The sequence below is a fragment of the Notothenia rossii genome (assembly GCF_949606895.1).
Source record: "Notothenia rossii genome assembly, chromosome: 8".
NCBI lineage: Eukaryota > Metazoa > Chordata > Actinopteri > Perciformes > Nototheniidae > Notothenia > Notothenia rossii.
Window position 1 is genome coordinate 35,091,325 of NC_136906.1, and position 16,883 is coordinate 35,108,207.

Consider the following 16,883-nt stretch of genomic DNA (forward strand, 5'->3'; position numbering starts at 1 on the left):
GAATGTATTATGCATGGTCCTTGTTTAAAGACACAATAAAAGTCTGAATTATTCTACTGCAAAAACTGAAACGTTGACTACAATGAAATTGATTAACTCAATAGATTTCATATAACTGTATAGGTTAGTTGAAAATATTAGGTTCAACTTAATATTATTGCTTTCAACTAACCTAATACAGTTATGTGACATTTGTTGACATAATACATTTCATTAAAGTCAACGTCTCAGTTTGTTCGGTGCATCTAATATTTCGTTAGCACAGAAACGTTGTCCATTTAGCTGATTGTTTAATATATTGTATATGACTGAATGCGCGTGTTACCTGTGTGTTTCTATGCTGTGATCCAGGAGCCGGAGTGTACGCTGAGCTCCGGCTGCAGCAGGGGCCCCTCCGGCTTGAACCACCCGCCTTCCTGGGAGGAGGTCACACTGCTGGACCCTGAGCCATCTGTGTGTATGTTGGTGTGTGTGAGTGTGCACATTTTGCAGTGTGTTTGTGTGTGTGAATCAGGGGAAGTTGCATTTGGGGAGTGTATGGGTATTAAAGGGGGAAGGGCCAGGTTATGTTTGAAAGCCAAATTAATTATTGTAGTGTTATCAGGTCAAGGAGGCAATAGGCAAGATAATGCAGGAATATAGAGAGGACAAATTAATGGAAGATGAGGGAAAACATTATAATCAATGGAGAAGGTGGGGGGAAAGAATAAAATATGGGATGGAGGGATAAAGAAGGAGAGTTAATGAATACAGCATGGAAAAGTGAGAAAAATAAAGCATGTAGTGAGTGTGGATGGATGACAGACAGAGCAGAACAGTGGAGAAGCCGATGTGACGAGAACAGAATGACACTCATCTGATCTGGCTGTTCTGCCAGATCAGATTCAAAATGCTGCACAGTTCACATGAAGAGTTTCATTTTAAAACATTCGGAACAGAAATCCAACGTGGCAGGAAAGTTCAAGAAAGTGCATGACTGGCGTTTTTTTTTTATCATTCATCAAATCCCATGAAAATACCAGAAGAAGAAATGTGTGGATTTGATTTAAAAGTATTCTTAAAATTACATCAAGTCCCTATTTTCCTGAGGCTTTGAGCTAAATGCTTATATAAGCATGCTAACATACAAATTATCAGGTTGAGGCTAATGTAATGAATTCGTTTAGCAGGTATTGGGTCATGGATTTCCAATATAGCAGAGAGCAATCCATACATTGTTGCCTGTGCTGAGGAATAATTATCTCAAAAACAATAATAAACCTGCACACTCATTCAGTGTTCTTTTATTCTACATCTTTTGACCTCTGGATGACAGTTTGCAATCTAATGCTGCTGTTTTCATGTAGTGTGTGTTAGGGCATTACAATTAAATACATTTATTGCACTTAGCAACGCAAGAAAAGTCTTTGAATCAATGTGGCAGTACATTTCATCCTCTTTGCAGATTGTTACCATACATTCCCCTCGCCTGTGCTAATAGCATCATCACATGTTTCTGACGGACAAAAGCCACAGTTCATGAGGCCAGCTGATGTCATTTAATGAATTAGAAAAAATAACCAATGCTAGTCTTCTTCGGTCTTTTCATGGGATTTGTTGATAGTAAATTGTACAGGTAACACTATATTCATTTTAATGGACAGTGTTTTCAAAATGAAACTGTTTAGCTCTATGTAAGTATGTATCGGCTATGATGAACATAGAACACAGCATCCACAGAAGACCAATGAAACCCTTCACTTAGTGCTGCTGAGTGACTGTGGACCCACCTCAGGAAGGAATCATCTTTATATTGCATTATTGGACCACCCAAAAACGTTCTAAATACTATTGTGTTACAGTATGGTACATCCAGTCACTTCAACATCAGTGTTGCAGCAGCCTTGGCAGTACAGACGCAGTACACACGCAGTAGACACGCAGTACAGACGCAGTACAGACGCAGTACACACGCAGTAGACACGCAGTACACACGCAGTACACACGTAGTACACACGCACTATACACACAGTACAAACACAGGATAAATGCATGAAGGGGGCTTCTTCCACTACAGCTGTAGTAAGAAGTTGTGAATAAAATAATACTTGGATTAAATACCTTTGCCAATAATTGTGTATTATTATGTTGTGTGCCAATGGACAGAACTCTCCATGTTAAGTTATTTTAATTTTTTCAACTTTTATTTGTTTCTGTTATGTTTGTGCGTGTGTTATGTGAAACACATTCTATTGCACAGACATTCTCACACACACAAACGCACACACTCACACATAAAGGTATTCACACACCATGAATAACTTTATATTGTTAGGGGTTCCTATTATTTTGTCCACCTGTCTGTAGGGGAAGGGACGTGTTTTTGCAGCACATGTGGATCAGGGCCATGCATCAAGGGACAGCCCACTGCTGTCACTCAGGTACCACCCCACCCCCCCGCCCTCTCCCCCGGCTCCTCCTCCTTCTCCTCCTCCCTCAGGCCTCCTTCTCCCCCCCTCCACCTTCCTACCTTTCCGAACGTTCCCGTCCGTGGTGCGCTGGAACTCCCCCGCACTCAGCAGGAAGCAGGCCCGGTCGTGGGGGTAGCGCTCGCGGCTAGTGGCGGAGCCGAGCCCCCCCGTGGCCGGGCTGCGCTCGTCCCCGAGGACCTGGTCAATGGTGGGGCAGTCCTCGTTGGCCAGTGCTGCGTTAGCTGCCGCCTCGCCATTTTGCTTGGAATCTGGGAGAAGGGGATAGAGACATGGGGGGGTAGAAGGTAGAGATGGTGAAAACAAAAAGGGAGGAAAGGGAGGTGACAGAAGAGAAGCAGGGAAATAGTGAAGGGACAGATAACGGGAAAGTCATGGTGAAATGGTAACGGAGAATTGGCAAGAGAAAAGAATAGGAAAACAGGAGAAGAAGAAAGGAGACATGGAAGGGAGAAGAGGGAGGAAAAATAGAGAGGAGAGGGTACAGAAAATCAGAATTTATGTAAAATGAGGAAGAAGAACGGATAACATCAAAGTAAAAAAAGACAGAATGTGTAAATGGAGGGGGGAGGTAGAGGAGAGAAGATTTATTGTAGGGAGAAAGGAGAAGAGTAAGTAGGGGGTGGAGTCATTGAGCGAAAAAGGGAAGGTAAGGTGGAGAGCATAGAAGCAATAAAATGGAAAAGGGAGATAAGAGCAGAGGGGGTGAGGAGGAACTCGGAGGAGGACAGGGAGAAAGGAATTGGAGGGTAGGAAAAATATGCAGAAAAACGGGATGAAAGAGAAACGGGGAGAAGAAAAATTATGGTGTGAAAAAAAAGAGGGTAAAGAGGAGATAGAAGAGAGAGGGAAAAAGGGGGAGGCGAGGGGACGTTAGAGCCTGGTGATAGCTAGCCTGATCACATGACCAACACACTGCAGCAGAGCAGGCTGTAGATACACACACACTTCACAGAATCACACACACGATTTAACAGCACCGAACGGGAGACAATAAACAAAGGAGTGCGAGAAAATATATTGGATGCACACACGGGCGATTGCTACGCGGGAAGCAGCGTTCAACACAGCTGTCAAACCTGATTTACTGCTCAAAAGTTACAGATACAGGCCAGAGGGGCGGACACACACAGAGGACACACACTTCTGCACACAGTAAACTGGTAACCACACTTAGGGTTGGGTTATTCCGGAAAAAGATGTGTTGTCAGACTACGTCAGAAATCAAAAGTGTTTAGCTCTGAACGGCGACTCTGGAAGGCGAAGTGACAAGCCGGCTGTCACAGAGAGGAGGGATTAAATATGGGGATACCAGAGCACTATTTTAGACAGTTCACATGAACAGATTTGGACAAGCCAAGTCATACTGTCAGGATTCATCACGTCCAAGACTTGATGTCAACGCTCATATAAGTTGATCTGCATGTACACGATTTACTTCGCCCCAGGAGTGTAGGTTAGCGTGTTGTCGATGCTGAGATCACAGCAGAACAGCAGGTCGTTTTTAGTTGTGCAATTGTTCCTGTCTTTTATTTAGAAAACTCAATAGACTCTAAATCAGTGTTTTATTTCGGACACTTTTTTTAATACAGTGCGATTTTACCCCATAGTGTTGTCTCAAATTGCTCACATCTGCTTTGCCCTCACCAAAAGTGATGATCCCCGCTGTTAGCTAGCTAGCAACTATCTTTCCTGCTACCAAATCATTGCAGACTGCTCAATCAACTCTATGGTGGCTTATTTTAAACTCAGGTATAGTGGTATTGTAATTAAGTATTAAAAAAAAAAACGTTTAGAGCACTGTGTTTACTGGAGCAATCACAATCATGGCTGGTCGCATGACTTCTGTTACGTAGCAAAGATGGCGATCATTGACAGTTATGCTGCATTCTCAAGATTTTCTCTTTGCTCACCACAAGGTTTGGTGCAGAGCCTTGAAAAGCCAGTGATGTTTCCGTTTCTATTGTAACCTCCTCTGCTAGCTTGCGATGCTACATAGGCTACAGCTGTTATCTGATTGGTTGCGCATTGAAAGGTCAGCTTTAGTTGGGTCAAAATTAAAATAATATTAATTTTGTGCATATGTGAATGCAAATTAAGAGGTGTGCAACGTTCCATACTCAACTTTTGTGACTGTTATGAGAGCTCTTAACGGCACTTAGCCTATAGCCTACTGCATTTTGCCATTGGTCGCCATTGGGAATCACTTATGCACTCAAAACAACAAATGTAAGCAGCCTACAGAAGTATGTGACTAGAGACACAGCACAAGTGTATGAGAGGCCGTCTAGCTCACAACTCATACTTGGTCTTACAAACAATGTCAGAATCTCAAATTTACACCACCAGACTCTTTCACAAACAGCATCATACCGTCTTTAACGTACTGTCATTCCTTCCTTCATTCACTATCATGCTATCATACATAAATAACTATTCTCTCTCACACACAAAAACAAAATCTCTTAAACGCGCCATCATACTCTCATACACACACCACTATCGTCTTCCACAAACAACTATAATCTAATAGGACATTATAATAGTGTATGTGAAAGAGGATTGTAGTATGTGTGTAATCGGTAAACAATGTAAGACAGAATAATGACCTATGTAAGAGGGAATAGTATTTCATGTTAATAACAATAGTCATATATGTAAAACAGTAGCAGTGAATGAAAGGCCGAATAATAGCTTATATAAGAGGTAATAATATTTGATGTGAATGACTATATAGGTATGTGTATAAAACAGAATGATAGGGTGTGTGCATAAGAACAGTTATGTGTGTGAGAGAGTATGATTGAAAAGGAAGTGAGTTTGATTGAAAAGGAAGTTGGACTAAATTCTCAGTTCCTGATTGGCTCTACGTTTTTTGTTTGACGGACACCGCCCACAATGGCAGTAGACTACTAATTTTCCCTATGCAACCTGAAGAAAAAGTGTCAAGTCTGTCAGAAAGCAATGACTGTAAGTGTAAGCCTAACATTGGCTGTAAGGATTAGTAACATGTATTGTGTTTATGTGATGACATTTGGAGATGTTTAAACTGCGTTAAAATGCGTTAGCATACGTGCTAGCACAAGCATACACGCTAGCGTTAGCCATACTAGCCTGTATACATGCTTATTGCACAGCTAGCATTAGTGGTCCTATGTGTTAATCTGTGTATGTTACACTTGCATGTATGAGATCATTAAGTGCCTTGTATCTTCTTTTTTTTATAGTTTCACTCCGTTTGAATGTCAGTGGACTGCAAATAATTAAATAAAGGAGAATGGCTGCTCATTCCCTGGCTCTCAAAAGAGTTTGGCTGGCTGTTTAATCTATGTTCACACTAAGACAGTACAACACATAGAGAGAACAGTACACCTATTGTGTAAGTACATACAAGCAGGTCACACAGTATGATCACAAATAGATATTTTTTAGATCAAATATGATCTATTCCAGGGTTCCCGCGGGGTCTTAAAAAGTCTTAAAAAGTCTTAAATTTGATAATCTGAATTTAAGGCCTTAAAAAGGTCTTAAATATGACCAAAAAAATAAGAAAGGTCTTAAATATGATTTAGAAGGTCTTAAAAATGATTGGATTTGAAAGGTACTTCTGTGTTTAGATCGCGTCTAAATGTGTTTTGGGGGAAATGTCCGGGCTGAAAAGTAACCAGTACGGTAATAGCCTTTCAGTTCCCCCCAACAATTTGTATTGAAATAAATCAACATGGAACTAGTAATCACTAACTTTGTTTCCCCCAGCCCCTTATTGGAGAACACCCAGCTAGTAACTTAGCAACCAAGCTTCAGTTAGCGGCAGTCAGAAACTCAGGTATCTTCGAATCTACTTACAAATAAATATGGGGAAGTGTAAGTTCAACCGTATTTGGTTGGAAAACATCGAATTTAGTGCTTGGTTGAAACCAGTGGAGGGGAAAGTGTTTGAAGCCCGCTGCACCTTTTGCAAAATAAATTAGCGTTTGTTTTTCTTATGTAGCGTTAGTTAGTGCAGCAGCTCCCGCAACAACACCGGGGGACCTCCGGGCTACATTTGGGTCTACTTCAACCCTAAAAGCGGAGGTGCTGTAGACGCTAAATAACGTAGCTAAACACCAATCATGCAACAGCAACGATGAAATAGTGTAGCCAAGGCAGCAGAGCTCTGAATATAGCTCTTGTTACACACACACACACAATACGATTATTCATTGACTTTGAAAACATCCATTTATTGAACTTTAAAAATAATAATAATTTGAACAGTATCTTTTTAACTGTTGATTACCCTGAACGTATAATTCAACTGAAAAACCAATACAAAAATAAATTATACATTTAAATAAATAATATCAAAATATTAAATACCAATAAACAAGATCAACAAACATTTTGGAGCGCACTTCCACAAGCTATTAAACATATATAAATAAGATAAATAAAAATAAATTAGACTAAAATGAATTAGATCAAATATGTTGTAGTGCACTGTCACAACCTAGCAAAGCAAAATTCTTTTTTTCCGATTATATGTTGTTTTCGTAATTGTGGCAGGCCAAAATCGTAATTGAGATTAAAATATGGTTAATTGCACAGCCCTAACACACACACATACACACTTTTTGTCTAACACGCTAACACAGTTCTGTGTACTGTTAAGGTGTTATGTTCAGTCATTGTTCTTATGTTGAACATGAATACATTTACTTTGTAAGTAATTATGGGATGTTCTTCTTTCATAGCAATTTTCCTTCATACTTTCTTGCCGTGAAATAGGTCTTAAATTCTACTCAAAGTGGCCTTAAAAAGGTCTTAAAAAGTCTTAAATTTTAGTAGGCGAAACCTGCAGGAACCCTGTCTATTTCTATGGAAGCCCATTTCCGCCACTTGAAAAAAATAAAATCCCCATGTTAAGTCATAATTATGAGATAAAAAAGTCGAAATTATGAGATAAAAAAGTTCTTACAAGACATGAAACTATAAGTGTTAATTAAGTCTAAGAATTAAGTACTACTGTCTTATTGGGCCCATGTATACAAGATACAAAACATTTTCAACCGTGTAACACAATATAAATAGTCCTACAAATATTTGTATTTTATTTCCTTCTTATTTTTGTCTAGGCTCAAGGGAGCCAGCAGACCGCGGGTTGCCGACCCCTGGTCTAACCCTATCGTCTATTCCTTGACCTCTGAGTGAAACGTCACAGGGTTAAGGGATAGTGGATAGGAGAATTCAAAAGGACTTAGGAGAAGAGACTGCCGTGCTTTGAGAATCCGAATGCACTTTCACTATCCAACGTGTTTTTGATGCGCCAGCGGACGCCATGAATGTGCGTCTGCTGCTGTGGTGAAACTATGGAAACTACAGTTTCCTATACAGCGGACTACAACATGGATGTATAATAAGAACGAGGGACTACTGTAAACTCATCTAGAGACTCTGCACCGTGCTCTGATGCTGTTGCTTTATGCTTTATGAACAACAGAGAAACATATTCTTCATGACCAAAGTTGGAATTGAAATAAAAAAGGAAAGTTAAACTTATGCTCGTCACCCTCTCCCTCCGATCCACATTAATACAAATGATCCCAATATGTATGATTAGTGCTGTGTACCTGGACTCACATTCAGGTTCAGGTCCGGACTCAAGTCCAGAGGTTCAGGTTCAGGTCCGGACTTATAAGTCCGGACTTGTGTCAAGTTGTGTGAGTAACTAAAGTGAACTTATTGTGAGCTAATTATCAATTGAAAATAAACTCATAATCAACTCAAATTCAAACTCGTCAGGTTTATTGTGCCCCCTTCCAACTTGTGTCTACACCATGTCTTTTCTAGAACTCTACATGTGTTACTAACTACACAACACAACTACATACATAGTGATGTACATACAAGACTCAATATGCAAGAGTACAAGTCTATGTGTTCTTGTTCAAGAACAACAGCATATTGACATTGTCTGGGTGAAGTGTTGCTCTTTCGGCAGACACTATATCACCATACATACAAAGGAGTTAGCTTAGCTACACTACCATATATGGCAACCAGTATCCCACGCTGTCAGTGTCCACTATGTCTAAGCCAGCTTCCCTTGACGTCACACAGATCTCGCGAGCAGTTGCGATATTTTGCGAGACTTCGTGAGTTCAGTAATGGCCGCCATATCAGAAGCCAAAACAATGTTTTTCGTCTTTTCTCAGCGCAAATTTCTCGATCTATGGAAGGTTTTAGATGGTTTAGAACACAAAGGAGAATATACGTAAGTACCAGTTCCTGGCGTTCCGGTTTTAACCGGACTTGAACCAAAACTTTTTACAAGTCCAGTACCGGTTCGGCGTACCGGTACGCAGCACTATGTATGATTGTAGGAAAATATCTTAAAATCAATACAAATGTATTTATTATAAACATTAGTCCTTAACATCTATCACTGTGTATATCACCATTCAAACATCTTTTAAAAGTTGAACAAACCCCACACAGCTCAGTGAAATGTTGACTATAATTTCATTAAAAACTAACGTTCATATTTCTCTTTTTGATTATAATACTGATGAACGTTCAAAACAAAGCACTTACGTGGCAACTTACCACATACGTTTTAAAATACTTAATAAGCACCGTAACTTTCATGATATAATTTCTCCGTCATAATCGGTTGTTTCCGTGAACGGCCGACTTGTGTGACAGCAAATGCTGCGGCTGCAAGGCATTGTGGGGCAGCATTTTCTCCTCTCCTTTCGGTAAGGGAGGTCCAGTGGTTCCTGAGCTAAAGGAGGTTATAAAGGAAGTTTGAAACCTCCTTTTCTGAGAATTTGAACGGCACTTATCATGGCTGCCACTGAGGGACTTCCGGGTCATTTCACTCTGTAAGGAAGGTTCCTAAGAGAAACGGACTATTCGACCGCAACCCTGCATTGTCTTTCACATACAGGACTGTCTCAGAAAATTAGAATATTGTGATAAAGTTCTTTATTTTCTGTAATGCAATTAAAAAAACAAAAATGTCATACATTCTGGATTCATTACAAATCAACTGAAATATTGCAAGCCTTTTATTATTTTAATATTGCTGATTATGGCATACAGCTTAAGAAAACTCAAATATCCTATCTCTAAATATTAGAATATCATGAAAAAGTATACTAGTAGGGTGTTCAACGAATCACTTGAATCGTCTAATTAACTCGAAACACCTGCAAGGGTTTCCTGAGCCTTGAAAAACACTCAGCTTGGTTCAGTAAACTAAATCACAAGTATGGGGAAGACTGCTGATCTGACTGCTGTCCAGAGGACCGTCATTGACACCCTCCATCAGGAGGGTAAGACACAAAAAGAAATTTCTCAAAGAGCAAGCTGTTCACAGAGTGCAGTTTCAAAGCACATCCACAAAAAGTCTGTTGGAAGGGGGAAATGTGGCAGGAAACGCTGCACAACCAAGAGAGATGACCGCAGCCTTAACAGCATTGTGAAGAAGAGTCGCTTCCAGAATTTGGGGGAGCTTCAAAGACAGTGGACTGAAGCTGGAGTCCAGGTATCAAAAGTCACTGTTCACAGACGTGTCCGGGAAATGGGCTACAATAGCCGTATTCCCATGGTCAAGCCACTTCTGAACTCAAGACAACGGAAGAGGCGTCTGACTTGGGCTAAGGAAAAGAAGCACTGGACAGTTGCACAGTGGTCCAAAGTCCTCTTTTCAGACGAAAGCAAGTTTTGTATTTCGTTTGGAAGTCAAGGCGCCAGAGTCTGGAGAAAGGCTGGAGAGGAGCAAAATCCAAGTTGCTTGAAATCCAGTGTGAAGTTCCCACAGTCAGCGATGGTTTGGGGAGCCATGTCAGCTGCTGGTGTTGGTCCACTGTGTTTCATCAAGCCCAGAGTAAATGCAGCTGTGTACCAAGAGATTTTAGAGCACTACATGCTTCCGTCTGCTGAAAAGCTCTATGGAGATGAGGAATTCATTTTCCAGCATGATCTGGCACCTGCCCACAGTGCCAAAACCACCAGTAACTGGTGTACTGACCATGGCATTACTGTCCTCGATTGGCCTGCAAATTCCCCTGACCTGAACCCCATAGAGAATATGTGGGGTATTGTGAAGAAGAAGCTGAAAGACACCAGACCCAACAATGCTAATGAGCTAAAGGCCGCTATTGAAGCATCCTGGGCATCCATAACACCTCAGCAATGCCACAGGCTGATTGCCTCCATGCCACGCCGCATTGATGCAGTAATCCGTGCAAAAGGATTCCCAACCAAGTACTGAGTGCATTAATGGACATTTTCAAATGTTTGATTGTGTTTTGCTGTTATAAATCTTTTTTTTTTACTTGGTCTGAGGAACTATTCTAATTTTTTGAGATAGGATTTTTGAGTTTTCTTAAGCTGTATGCCATAATCAGCAATATTAAAATAATAAAAGGCTTGCAATATTTCAGTTGATTTGTAATGAATCCAGAATGTATGACATTTTTGTTTTTTTAATTGCATTACAGAAAATAAAGAACTTTATCACAATATTCTAATTTTCTGAGACAGTCCTGTACACTATCATTCTCTCTCACACACACACTACCATACCCTCATACATACTACAATTCCTCTCTCATGTACACTATCATTCTCTCTCTCACACACAAAATGTTCTATCTTGTATACATTACTAGAGTATTATTGTAGTATGATGTTGTCTTTAAGTGGGAATAATAGTGTTTCTAAGAAAGTACAGTTTGGTACGTAAGTAACTTTGATTTATGGCCCAGACAAAAGTGTGTGAAAGAGAGTATGATTGTGCGTGTAAAAGTGTTTAGCTATATGTATAAAAGAGTTGAATGGTGTATGTGTGAGATTCTGATATTGTTTGTAAGACCAAGTATGAGTTGTGAGCTAGACGGCCTCTCATACAAGTGTGCACGATATGAAGAACATAAGTGATAACATTGCACATCACAATAAGGATTTTACTTGGGATACAGTATATACATTTAATAAAGTTGCTCGTTTCTGTCTTGCTGCTGCTTTTATAGTATTGCTAAAATACAACATAATTTGCTTGTTGAATTTAATTAAATAAAAGGATATTATTTGCACCATTCTTTTATTGAACAAATGTAATATTGGACTCGAACAAAAAAAAGATCGTGAAATTGTGAAGTGCCGGTTTCCAATGAGCCTCTATTTCCACTTACTTAAAAAAACTCCTTAAGTGCAATTTTGAGTTTTTTTTATTTCTGTATCACGCAAATTAACATTGGAAAGAAGATTTAAAAGATATTTTGCAGCAGTAATGGGTGCAATTACCGTACATTAAAAAAAGTATAAAGAGGTGCAGAACCAAAATGAAGGAACACATGATATGCAACAATGCATGTGTAACTAAGTGCACGCACGCACGCACGCACGCACGCACGCACGCACTCACGCACGCACGCACGCACGCACGCACGCACACACGCACGCACACACACACACACACACACACACACACATACACGCACTGATTACATGTCACTTTGCTGTCAAACACTTTGGTGACAAGCCAATCTTAAGGCTAAAAGTAAATCCTGTAAAGGCACACGCTGCAACTCCATAACAAACAGCTGACACACACACAAACACACATTGGTGTATCCGTGCAGATGATGGACATGTGAATTAAAACAGCAGAGATGTGATGACCCGGATCAATGTCTCGACAGGCACAACATACAGTGTATCTATGGCGGCCCTGGTGGTACAGCCCTCTGACTGTGAGGGGGAGATGGATTTGTAGAGATAAAGTAATACCCTTTTTTTGCAGCTTATTGTAAATGAAAATCTATTTTAGTGTACTCCTCTCTAGGAAGAACGAGGACATCATCAAGTTATTTACAGCTACAAAACCTATTAGATGCACCCTTCTCCCAACAATCCAGCGCTTCAGATCTGACCTCTCACCATCAGTTTGATGAGAAAGTGAGAATCTTGGACAGCTTTATACTTTTATTTTGTTAAGGCCACTCCAGTGATTAGCTTTAGATTTTGGGAAGCAGAAAAGTAAAAAAAGAAAAAATTACAAATCCTTTCTCCACCAAGGCCAATAGAAGACCAATTGTTACATAGTGATGTCCCTCCTATGCTCTGTAGGGAACTTTGGGATTTAGCAAACCACTAACCATTTTTTTTTTTAAATTAAGATCTGAGATTGTCTTTATTGATTGATAACCATTTGAAATGGGGGAGACTGAAGGAAGGACATGGCCTGACAGTTCTGCAATCCAGATACCAACCTGCGTACTGGGCAGCATAGTCCACCTATGGGCTGCCAGCTCTATAAAATCTATACAATGGTAATTTTGTAAAAATGTTTGACAATGTATAGACTAGACAAGAAATTAATTAATTTAAAAACATCACCTTTTACAAGGTTTGATACTATTACCTGAAGGGAGACACCTGAGGGTAACAGAGGTGTACTGGAGGTGAACAATGTGATGTGCTTTGTCACAAGCAGAGCTGAGGTTTGTAGCAATGAAGTTGACGTGAATTAACTCAATTATCGTTTAAAATGATTGTGTTGCTAGGCCTTTACATTTGGATACGTGACCTTTACCTCTGGTACTTTAACGGCTACTTTTTCTTTTGAAAAGCTTCACAAGCTCTGCTCTTTTACACTCACATCCACACGCAACATCCAGGCATGGTCTCAGTTCTGATCAATCACTCACCTGCCCTGTTGATCTCGATGATCTCCTCCTGTGCCAATGGGCAGTCTCCAGTTCCCATCATGCTGCCTGATCCCATGCCCGGCCCGATCACATTTCCCATCAGCCTGTGCGGCGAAGCGGTTGCCATGGCAAGGGCATCTGGCTTGCAGTAGTTGGGGCTGCCGGGCTGGGGCGCTCGAGGGATGTGTTTGTTCCTCTTCTTGGGGAGCTTCTGCTTGGCCATGGCCAGGGAGTAGTACATGCCGAAGTTGTTGACGATGACAGGCACAGGCATGGCGATGGTCAGCACACCGGCCAAGGCGCAGAGGGCCCCCACCAGCATGCCAGACCAGGTCTCAGGGTACATGTCCCCGTAGCCTAGCGTGGTCATGGTCACCACAGCCCACCAGAACCCGATGGGGATGTTCTTGAAGGCGGTGTGGGCCGCTGCCGTCGGATCGGCTGGATCGGCGCCAATTCTTTCGGCATAGTAGATCATGGTTGCAAAGATGAGGACGCCCAGCGCCAGGAAGATAATTAGCAGCAGGAACTCGTTGGTGCTCGCCCGCAGAGTGTGGCCCAGAACCCGCAAACCAACAAAGTGGCGGGTCAGCTTGAAGATACGCAGGATACGGACAAAGCGCACCACGCGCAGGAAGCTCAGCACGTCTTTGGCTGTTTTGGAAGAGAGGCCGCTCAGCGCCACCTCCAGGTAGAAGGGCACAATGGCCACAAAGTCAATGATGTTAAGGGCGCTGCGGAAGAACTCCGCCTTGTCGGGGCAGAAGACGACTCGCGCCATTACCTCAAGGGTGAACCACATGACGCAGATGCCCTCCACGTATGTCAGCCAGCCATCTGTGACGACCTCATACACTATCTGCAAGGTAGAAGAGAAGACAAAGGATCAGATCATTTTATAATGTGTTTACTCATTACAAGGTATGCATAATCCTAACTATCTAACACAACATAAGCCTCTGAATGAATCAGACAGCAACAATTACAATTATTGTCCCTTTTCAAACTCTGGCCCCAAAGTCTTTACGAAATAATGTCAAAAAATACTTTTCATTTCATGGTATGATAACTTCAGTTCTGGGTTCATTAAAGAGACCCATCATGTTATTCTATAGGCTACTGCACACTTGGTTAACTACAACACCAAACTCACCTTCCTCATCACCTGAGTACCTTCTAATAACCAAGTTATGTCTCATTGGGGCGATATACTAATAACAACTTGCAAACTGACAGAATGTCAGTTATGAGCAGAAAACTCAAGAAAACAACCGAGTCGCACTGCAATCTAAGCTGCTACATATGTTAATACTTTTAGAAGGCTGTTTTGTTTCCATGGATATGTCATTATTTTCTTTTTCTTTATTGTTTGCCTCTCTACCTTATATGTTACTCATCTAATCTTGTTTTGGCCTTTGTCTGCATTGTCCCTTTGCTGTAACATTGTACATGTCCCTGCTGTGGGACAAATGAAGGACTTCTGATTGGAGATGATACATTTAGGCTTGTGTGCTTCAACCTTTGAAGTTAGGATGTTGGATCACCGGAAATGTAGGATTTTTTGGGACCAGAATGTGGCCTTTTCTTCATTTTTTTTATCATTCAATTCGTATTCTGAGTCTCATGATTCTGCCCGCATTAAAGAACTGCAGATCTAGAACACTGCAGTGTCCCTTTTATGGTGGCTTTAATATATCTAATACTGAAAAAGGGATTCACTAAAATTTCTGCGTACCTCCTCTGTTGTCACGTTGTCAACTGTGACGTTCTCTGTTTTGTTGTAGATGGTGTTGAAGACTTCGTGGGTCTCCAGGCAGAAGGTGGAGATGGAGAGGAGGATGAAGAAGAGCGAGCCAAACGCCACATACTGCAGAGGGAAGAAAAACAGAGGGGGGGGGGGAGGAGGGGATTTTTTAATTTGCACATCATAAATCACCTCCTTTTATTCAGGCTTAACCAACAGGACACTGCCATCTGCATACAGACCTTTTTCCAACCAGTTGTAGCCTTTGTCATTAGAACTGTGGTGTTCCTGTGATTGCTGGTGCTTGGGGGGAGGGGGTTTGGGCCATTGCAGTATGTGGGACGCAGTTGCTATGCCTACAGGCTGCAGATAGGGGGCTCCAATAACACGCTGAGGAGAGTGAAGGAATGCTGCTAATTCAGTGCAAATGTCCTGACTGATGCAATCCCATTAATAAGAGCCCAGTCAAAGACAGAGGCAGAGGGGGAAGCATGCGGGAGGGAAGGAGGTAAGGATGATGGATGGAAAGTGTAAAAGTAATGAGGTACACTGTGTGTGTGTGTGTGTGTGTGTGTGTGTGTGTGTGTGTGTGTGTGTGTGTGTGTGTGTGTGTGTCTGTGTGTGTGTGTGTGTGTGTGTGTGTGTGTGTGTGTGTGTGTGTGTGTGTGTGTGTGTGTGTGTGTGTGTGTGTGTGTGTGTGTGCGTGCGTGCGTGCGTGCGTGCGTGCGTGCGTGCGTGCGTGCGTGCGTGCGTGTGTGTGTGTGTAGGTTTGAAAGAGACAGTAAAACAAAAACAGCATGTAAAGAGAAAATGAGTGTATACATAAACAGGAGGAATACGGAGACGTATGCATTATGAGAAACGTCTATCACAATGTGGGTTTCTCTCCGCACATAATCAATGATTCTTTATTTGCCGATACATACATACACACACACGCACACACACTCACTCCATCAACCTTGCATCTTGACAACTTCTTCATATATTTTATGTAGTGTGTTATCAGTTATTTTCAGTACTGTGCACACGCTGGGTAATGAGATTTCCATTTCTCTGCAGCTTCCCCCTGCCCCCCTGCTGTTGGTTGCCCTCTCTCTGTTTCTCCCCCCACCTTCCTACAGTATGCCTCTCTTCCCCCTGCTCTATGCAGTGGATGTGTCGGGTCCTCTCTGTGTGCGGAGTATCAGTCATCTTCCTAAAAGCTGGGATGGATGTCAATGTTAACTCACATAAGGCTCGTTTTCTTAACCTTCATTTGAACCTTTTCTGTTCATAATGTCTGTTATAGCTGATGTCCTGCCTCACCATCCTGCAGATGCTTAAGCTGCCCAGATACTGACCACATCAATGTTTCACTGTCATTACATATTCAGCTTCTTCTGGAAAGCAGAGTTGCATATTCATAAAAAATGCAGTAGATCAAAGTCCTGACATATTGTGTCCTCATAAAGTTGAAATGTCTGTCATTTGCAAACAGGTCCTATTCCAGCTGACACAGGGCAACTTTAGCACTCATATGGAGTGTGTGTCCGTCTTATAAGAATCATTCCAATAATCCCTTCCCTCCTGACACTGTTTCTGATCTTACAAACAAAAATACCATTTTTTGAATGGTAATGTTCAAAAGCTAACCTCTAACTGTGTGTGACTGCTGTTTGACACAAACAGTAAATGTGAGACAAAAAAAGCTAGCTAAATGAACCAGCTGGAATACCCTCTTCAGAGTCGAGGGGAGATGCAATAGATAATTTATAATGTCCTGACTTGACTTACATTACACACTTATATTTTCATAATAAAATATTGATTTATTAAGTGCAGCTTCAACTGTAAAAGGTATTATATTTGGAGGCAATGGCATTAAAGATACTGTAATATAGGCACTCATACTGTCATACAAATGTAAACATCTAATGAAACTGCTTTTCATTTGGTTAATGCTATAACAGGTATGCAGCTCCAAATGTGAAA

At 41.3% G+C, this 16,883-nt stretch overlaps 1 protein-coding gene across 6 annotated transcripts in view; it reads right to left on the bottom strand.

The window, feature by feature from the left end:
* LOC307014085 (voltage-gated potassium channel KCNC1-like) overlaps positions 1-15,626 on the bottom strand; it is a 78,977-nt gene extending 63,351 nt beyond the window's left edge. For 2 of the 6 annotated variants that reach the window (XR_013801144.1, XR_013801145.1), the window contains exons 1-3: positions 14,901-15,618; positions 13,166-14,024; positions 2,510-2,719 (exon numbers count right to left, since the gene is read on the bottom strand). Coding sequence is in view for 4 of the 6 variants with exons in the window: in XM_079641793.1 (XP_079497919.1) it covers positions 336-451; positions 2,510-2,719; positions 13,166-13,967 (1,128 nt within the window). In the remaining 2 variants the exon portion in view is untranslated. Of the gene's footprint in view, positions 1-325; positions 452-2,509; positions 2,720-13,165; positions 14,025-14,900 lie in introns of all 6 variants that reach the window. The other 4 variants (XM_079641793.1, XM_079641794.1, XM_079641795.1 and 1 more) reach the window with 4 other exon arrangements.
* Between the last annotated feature and the right edge of the window lie 1,257 nt (positions 15,627-16,883).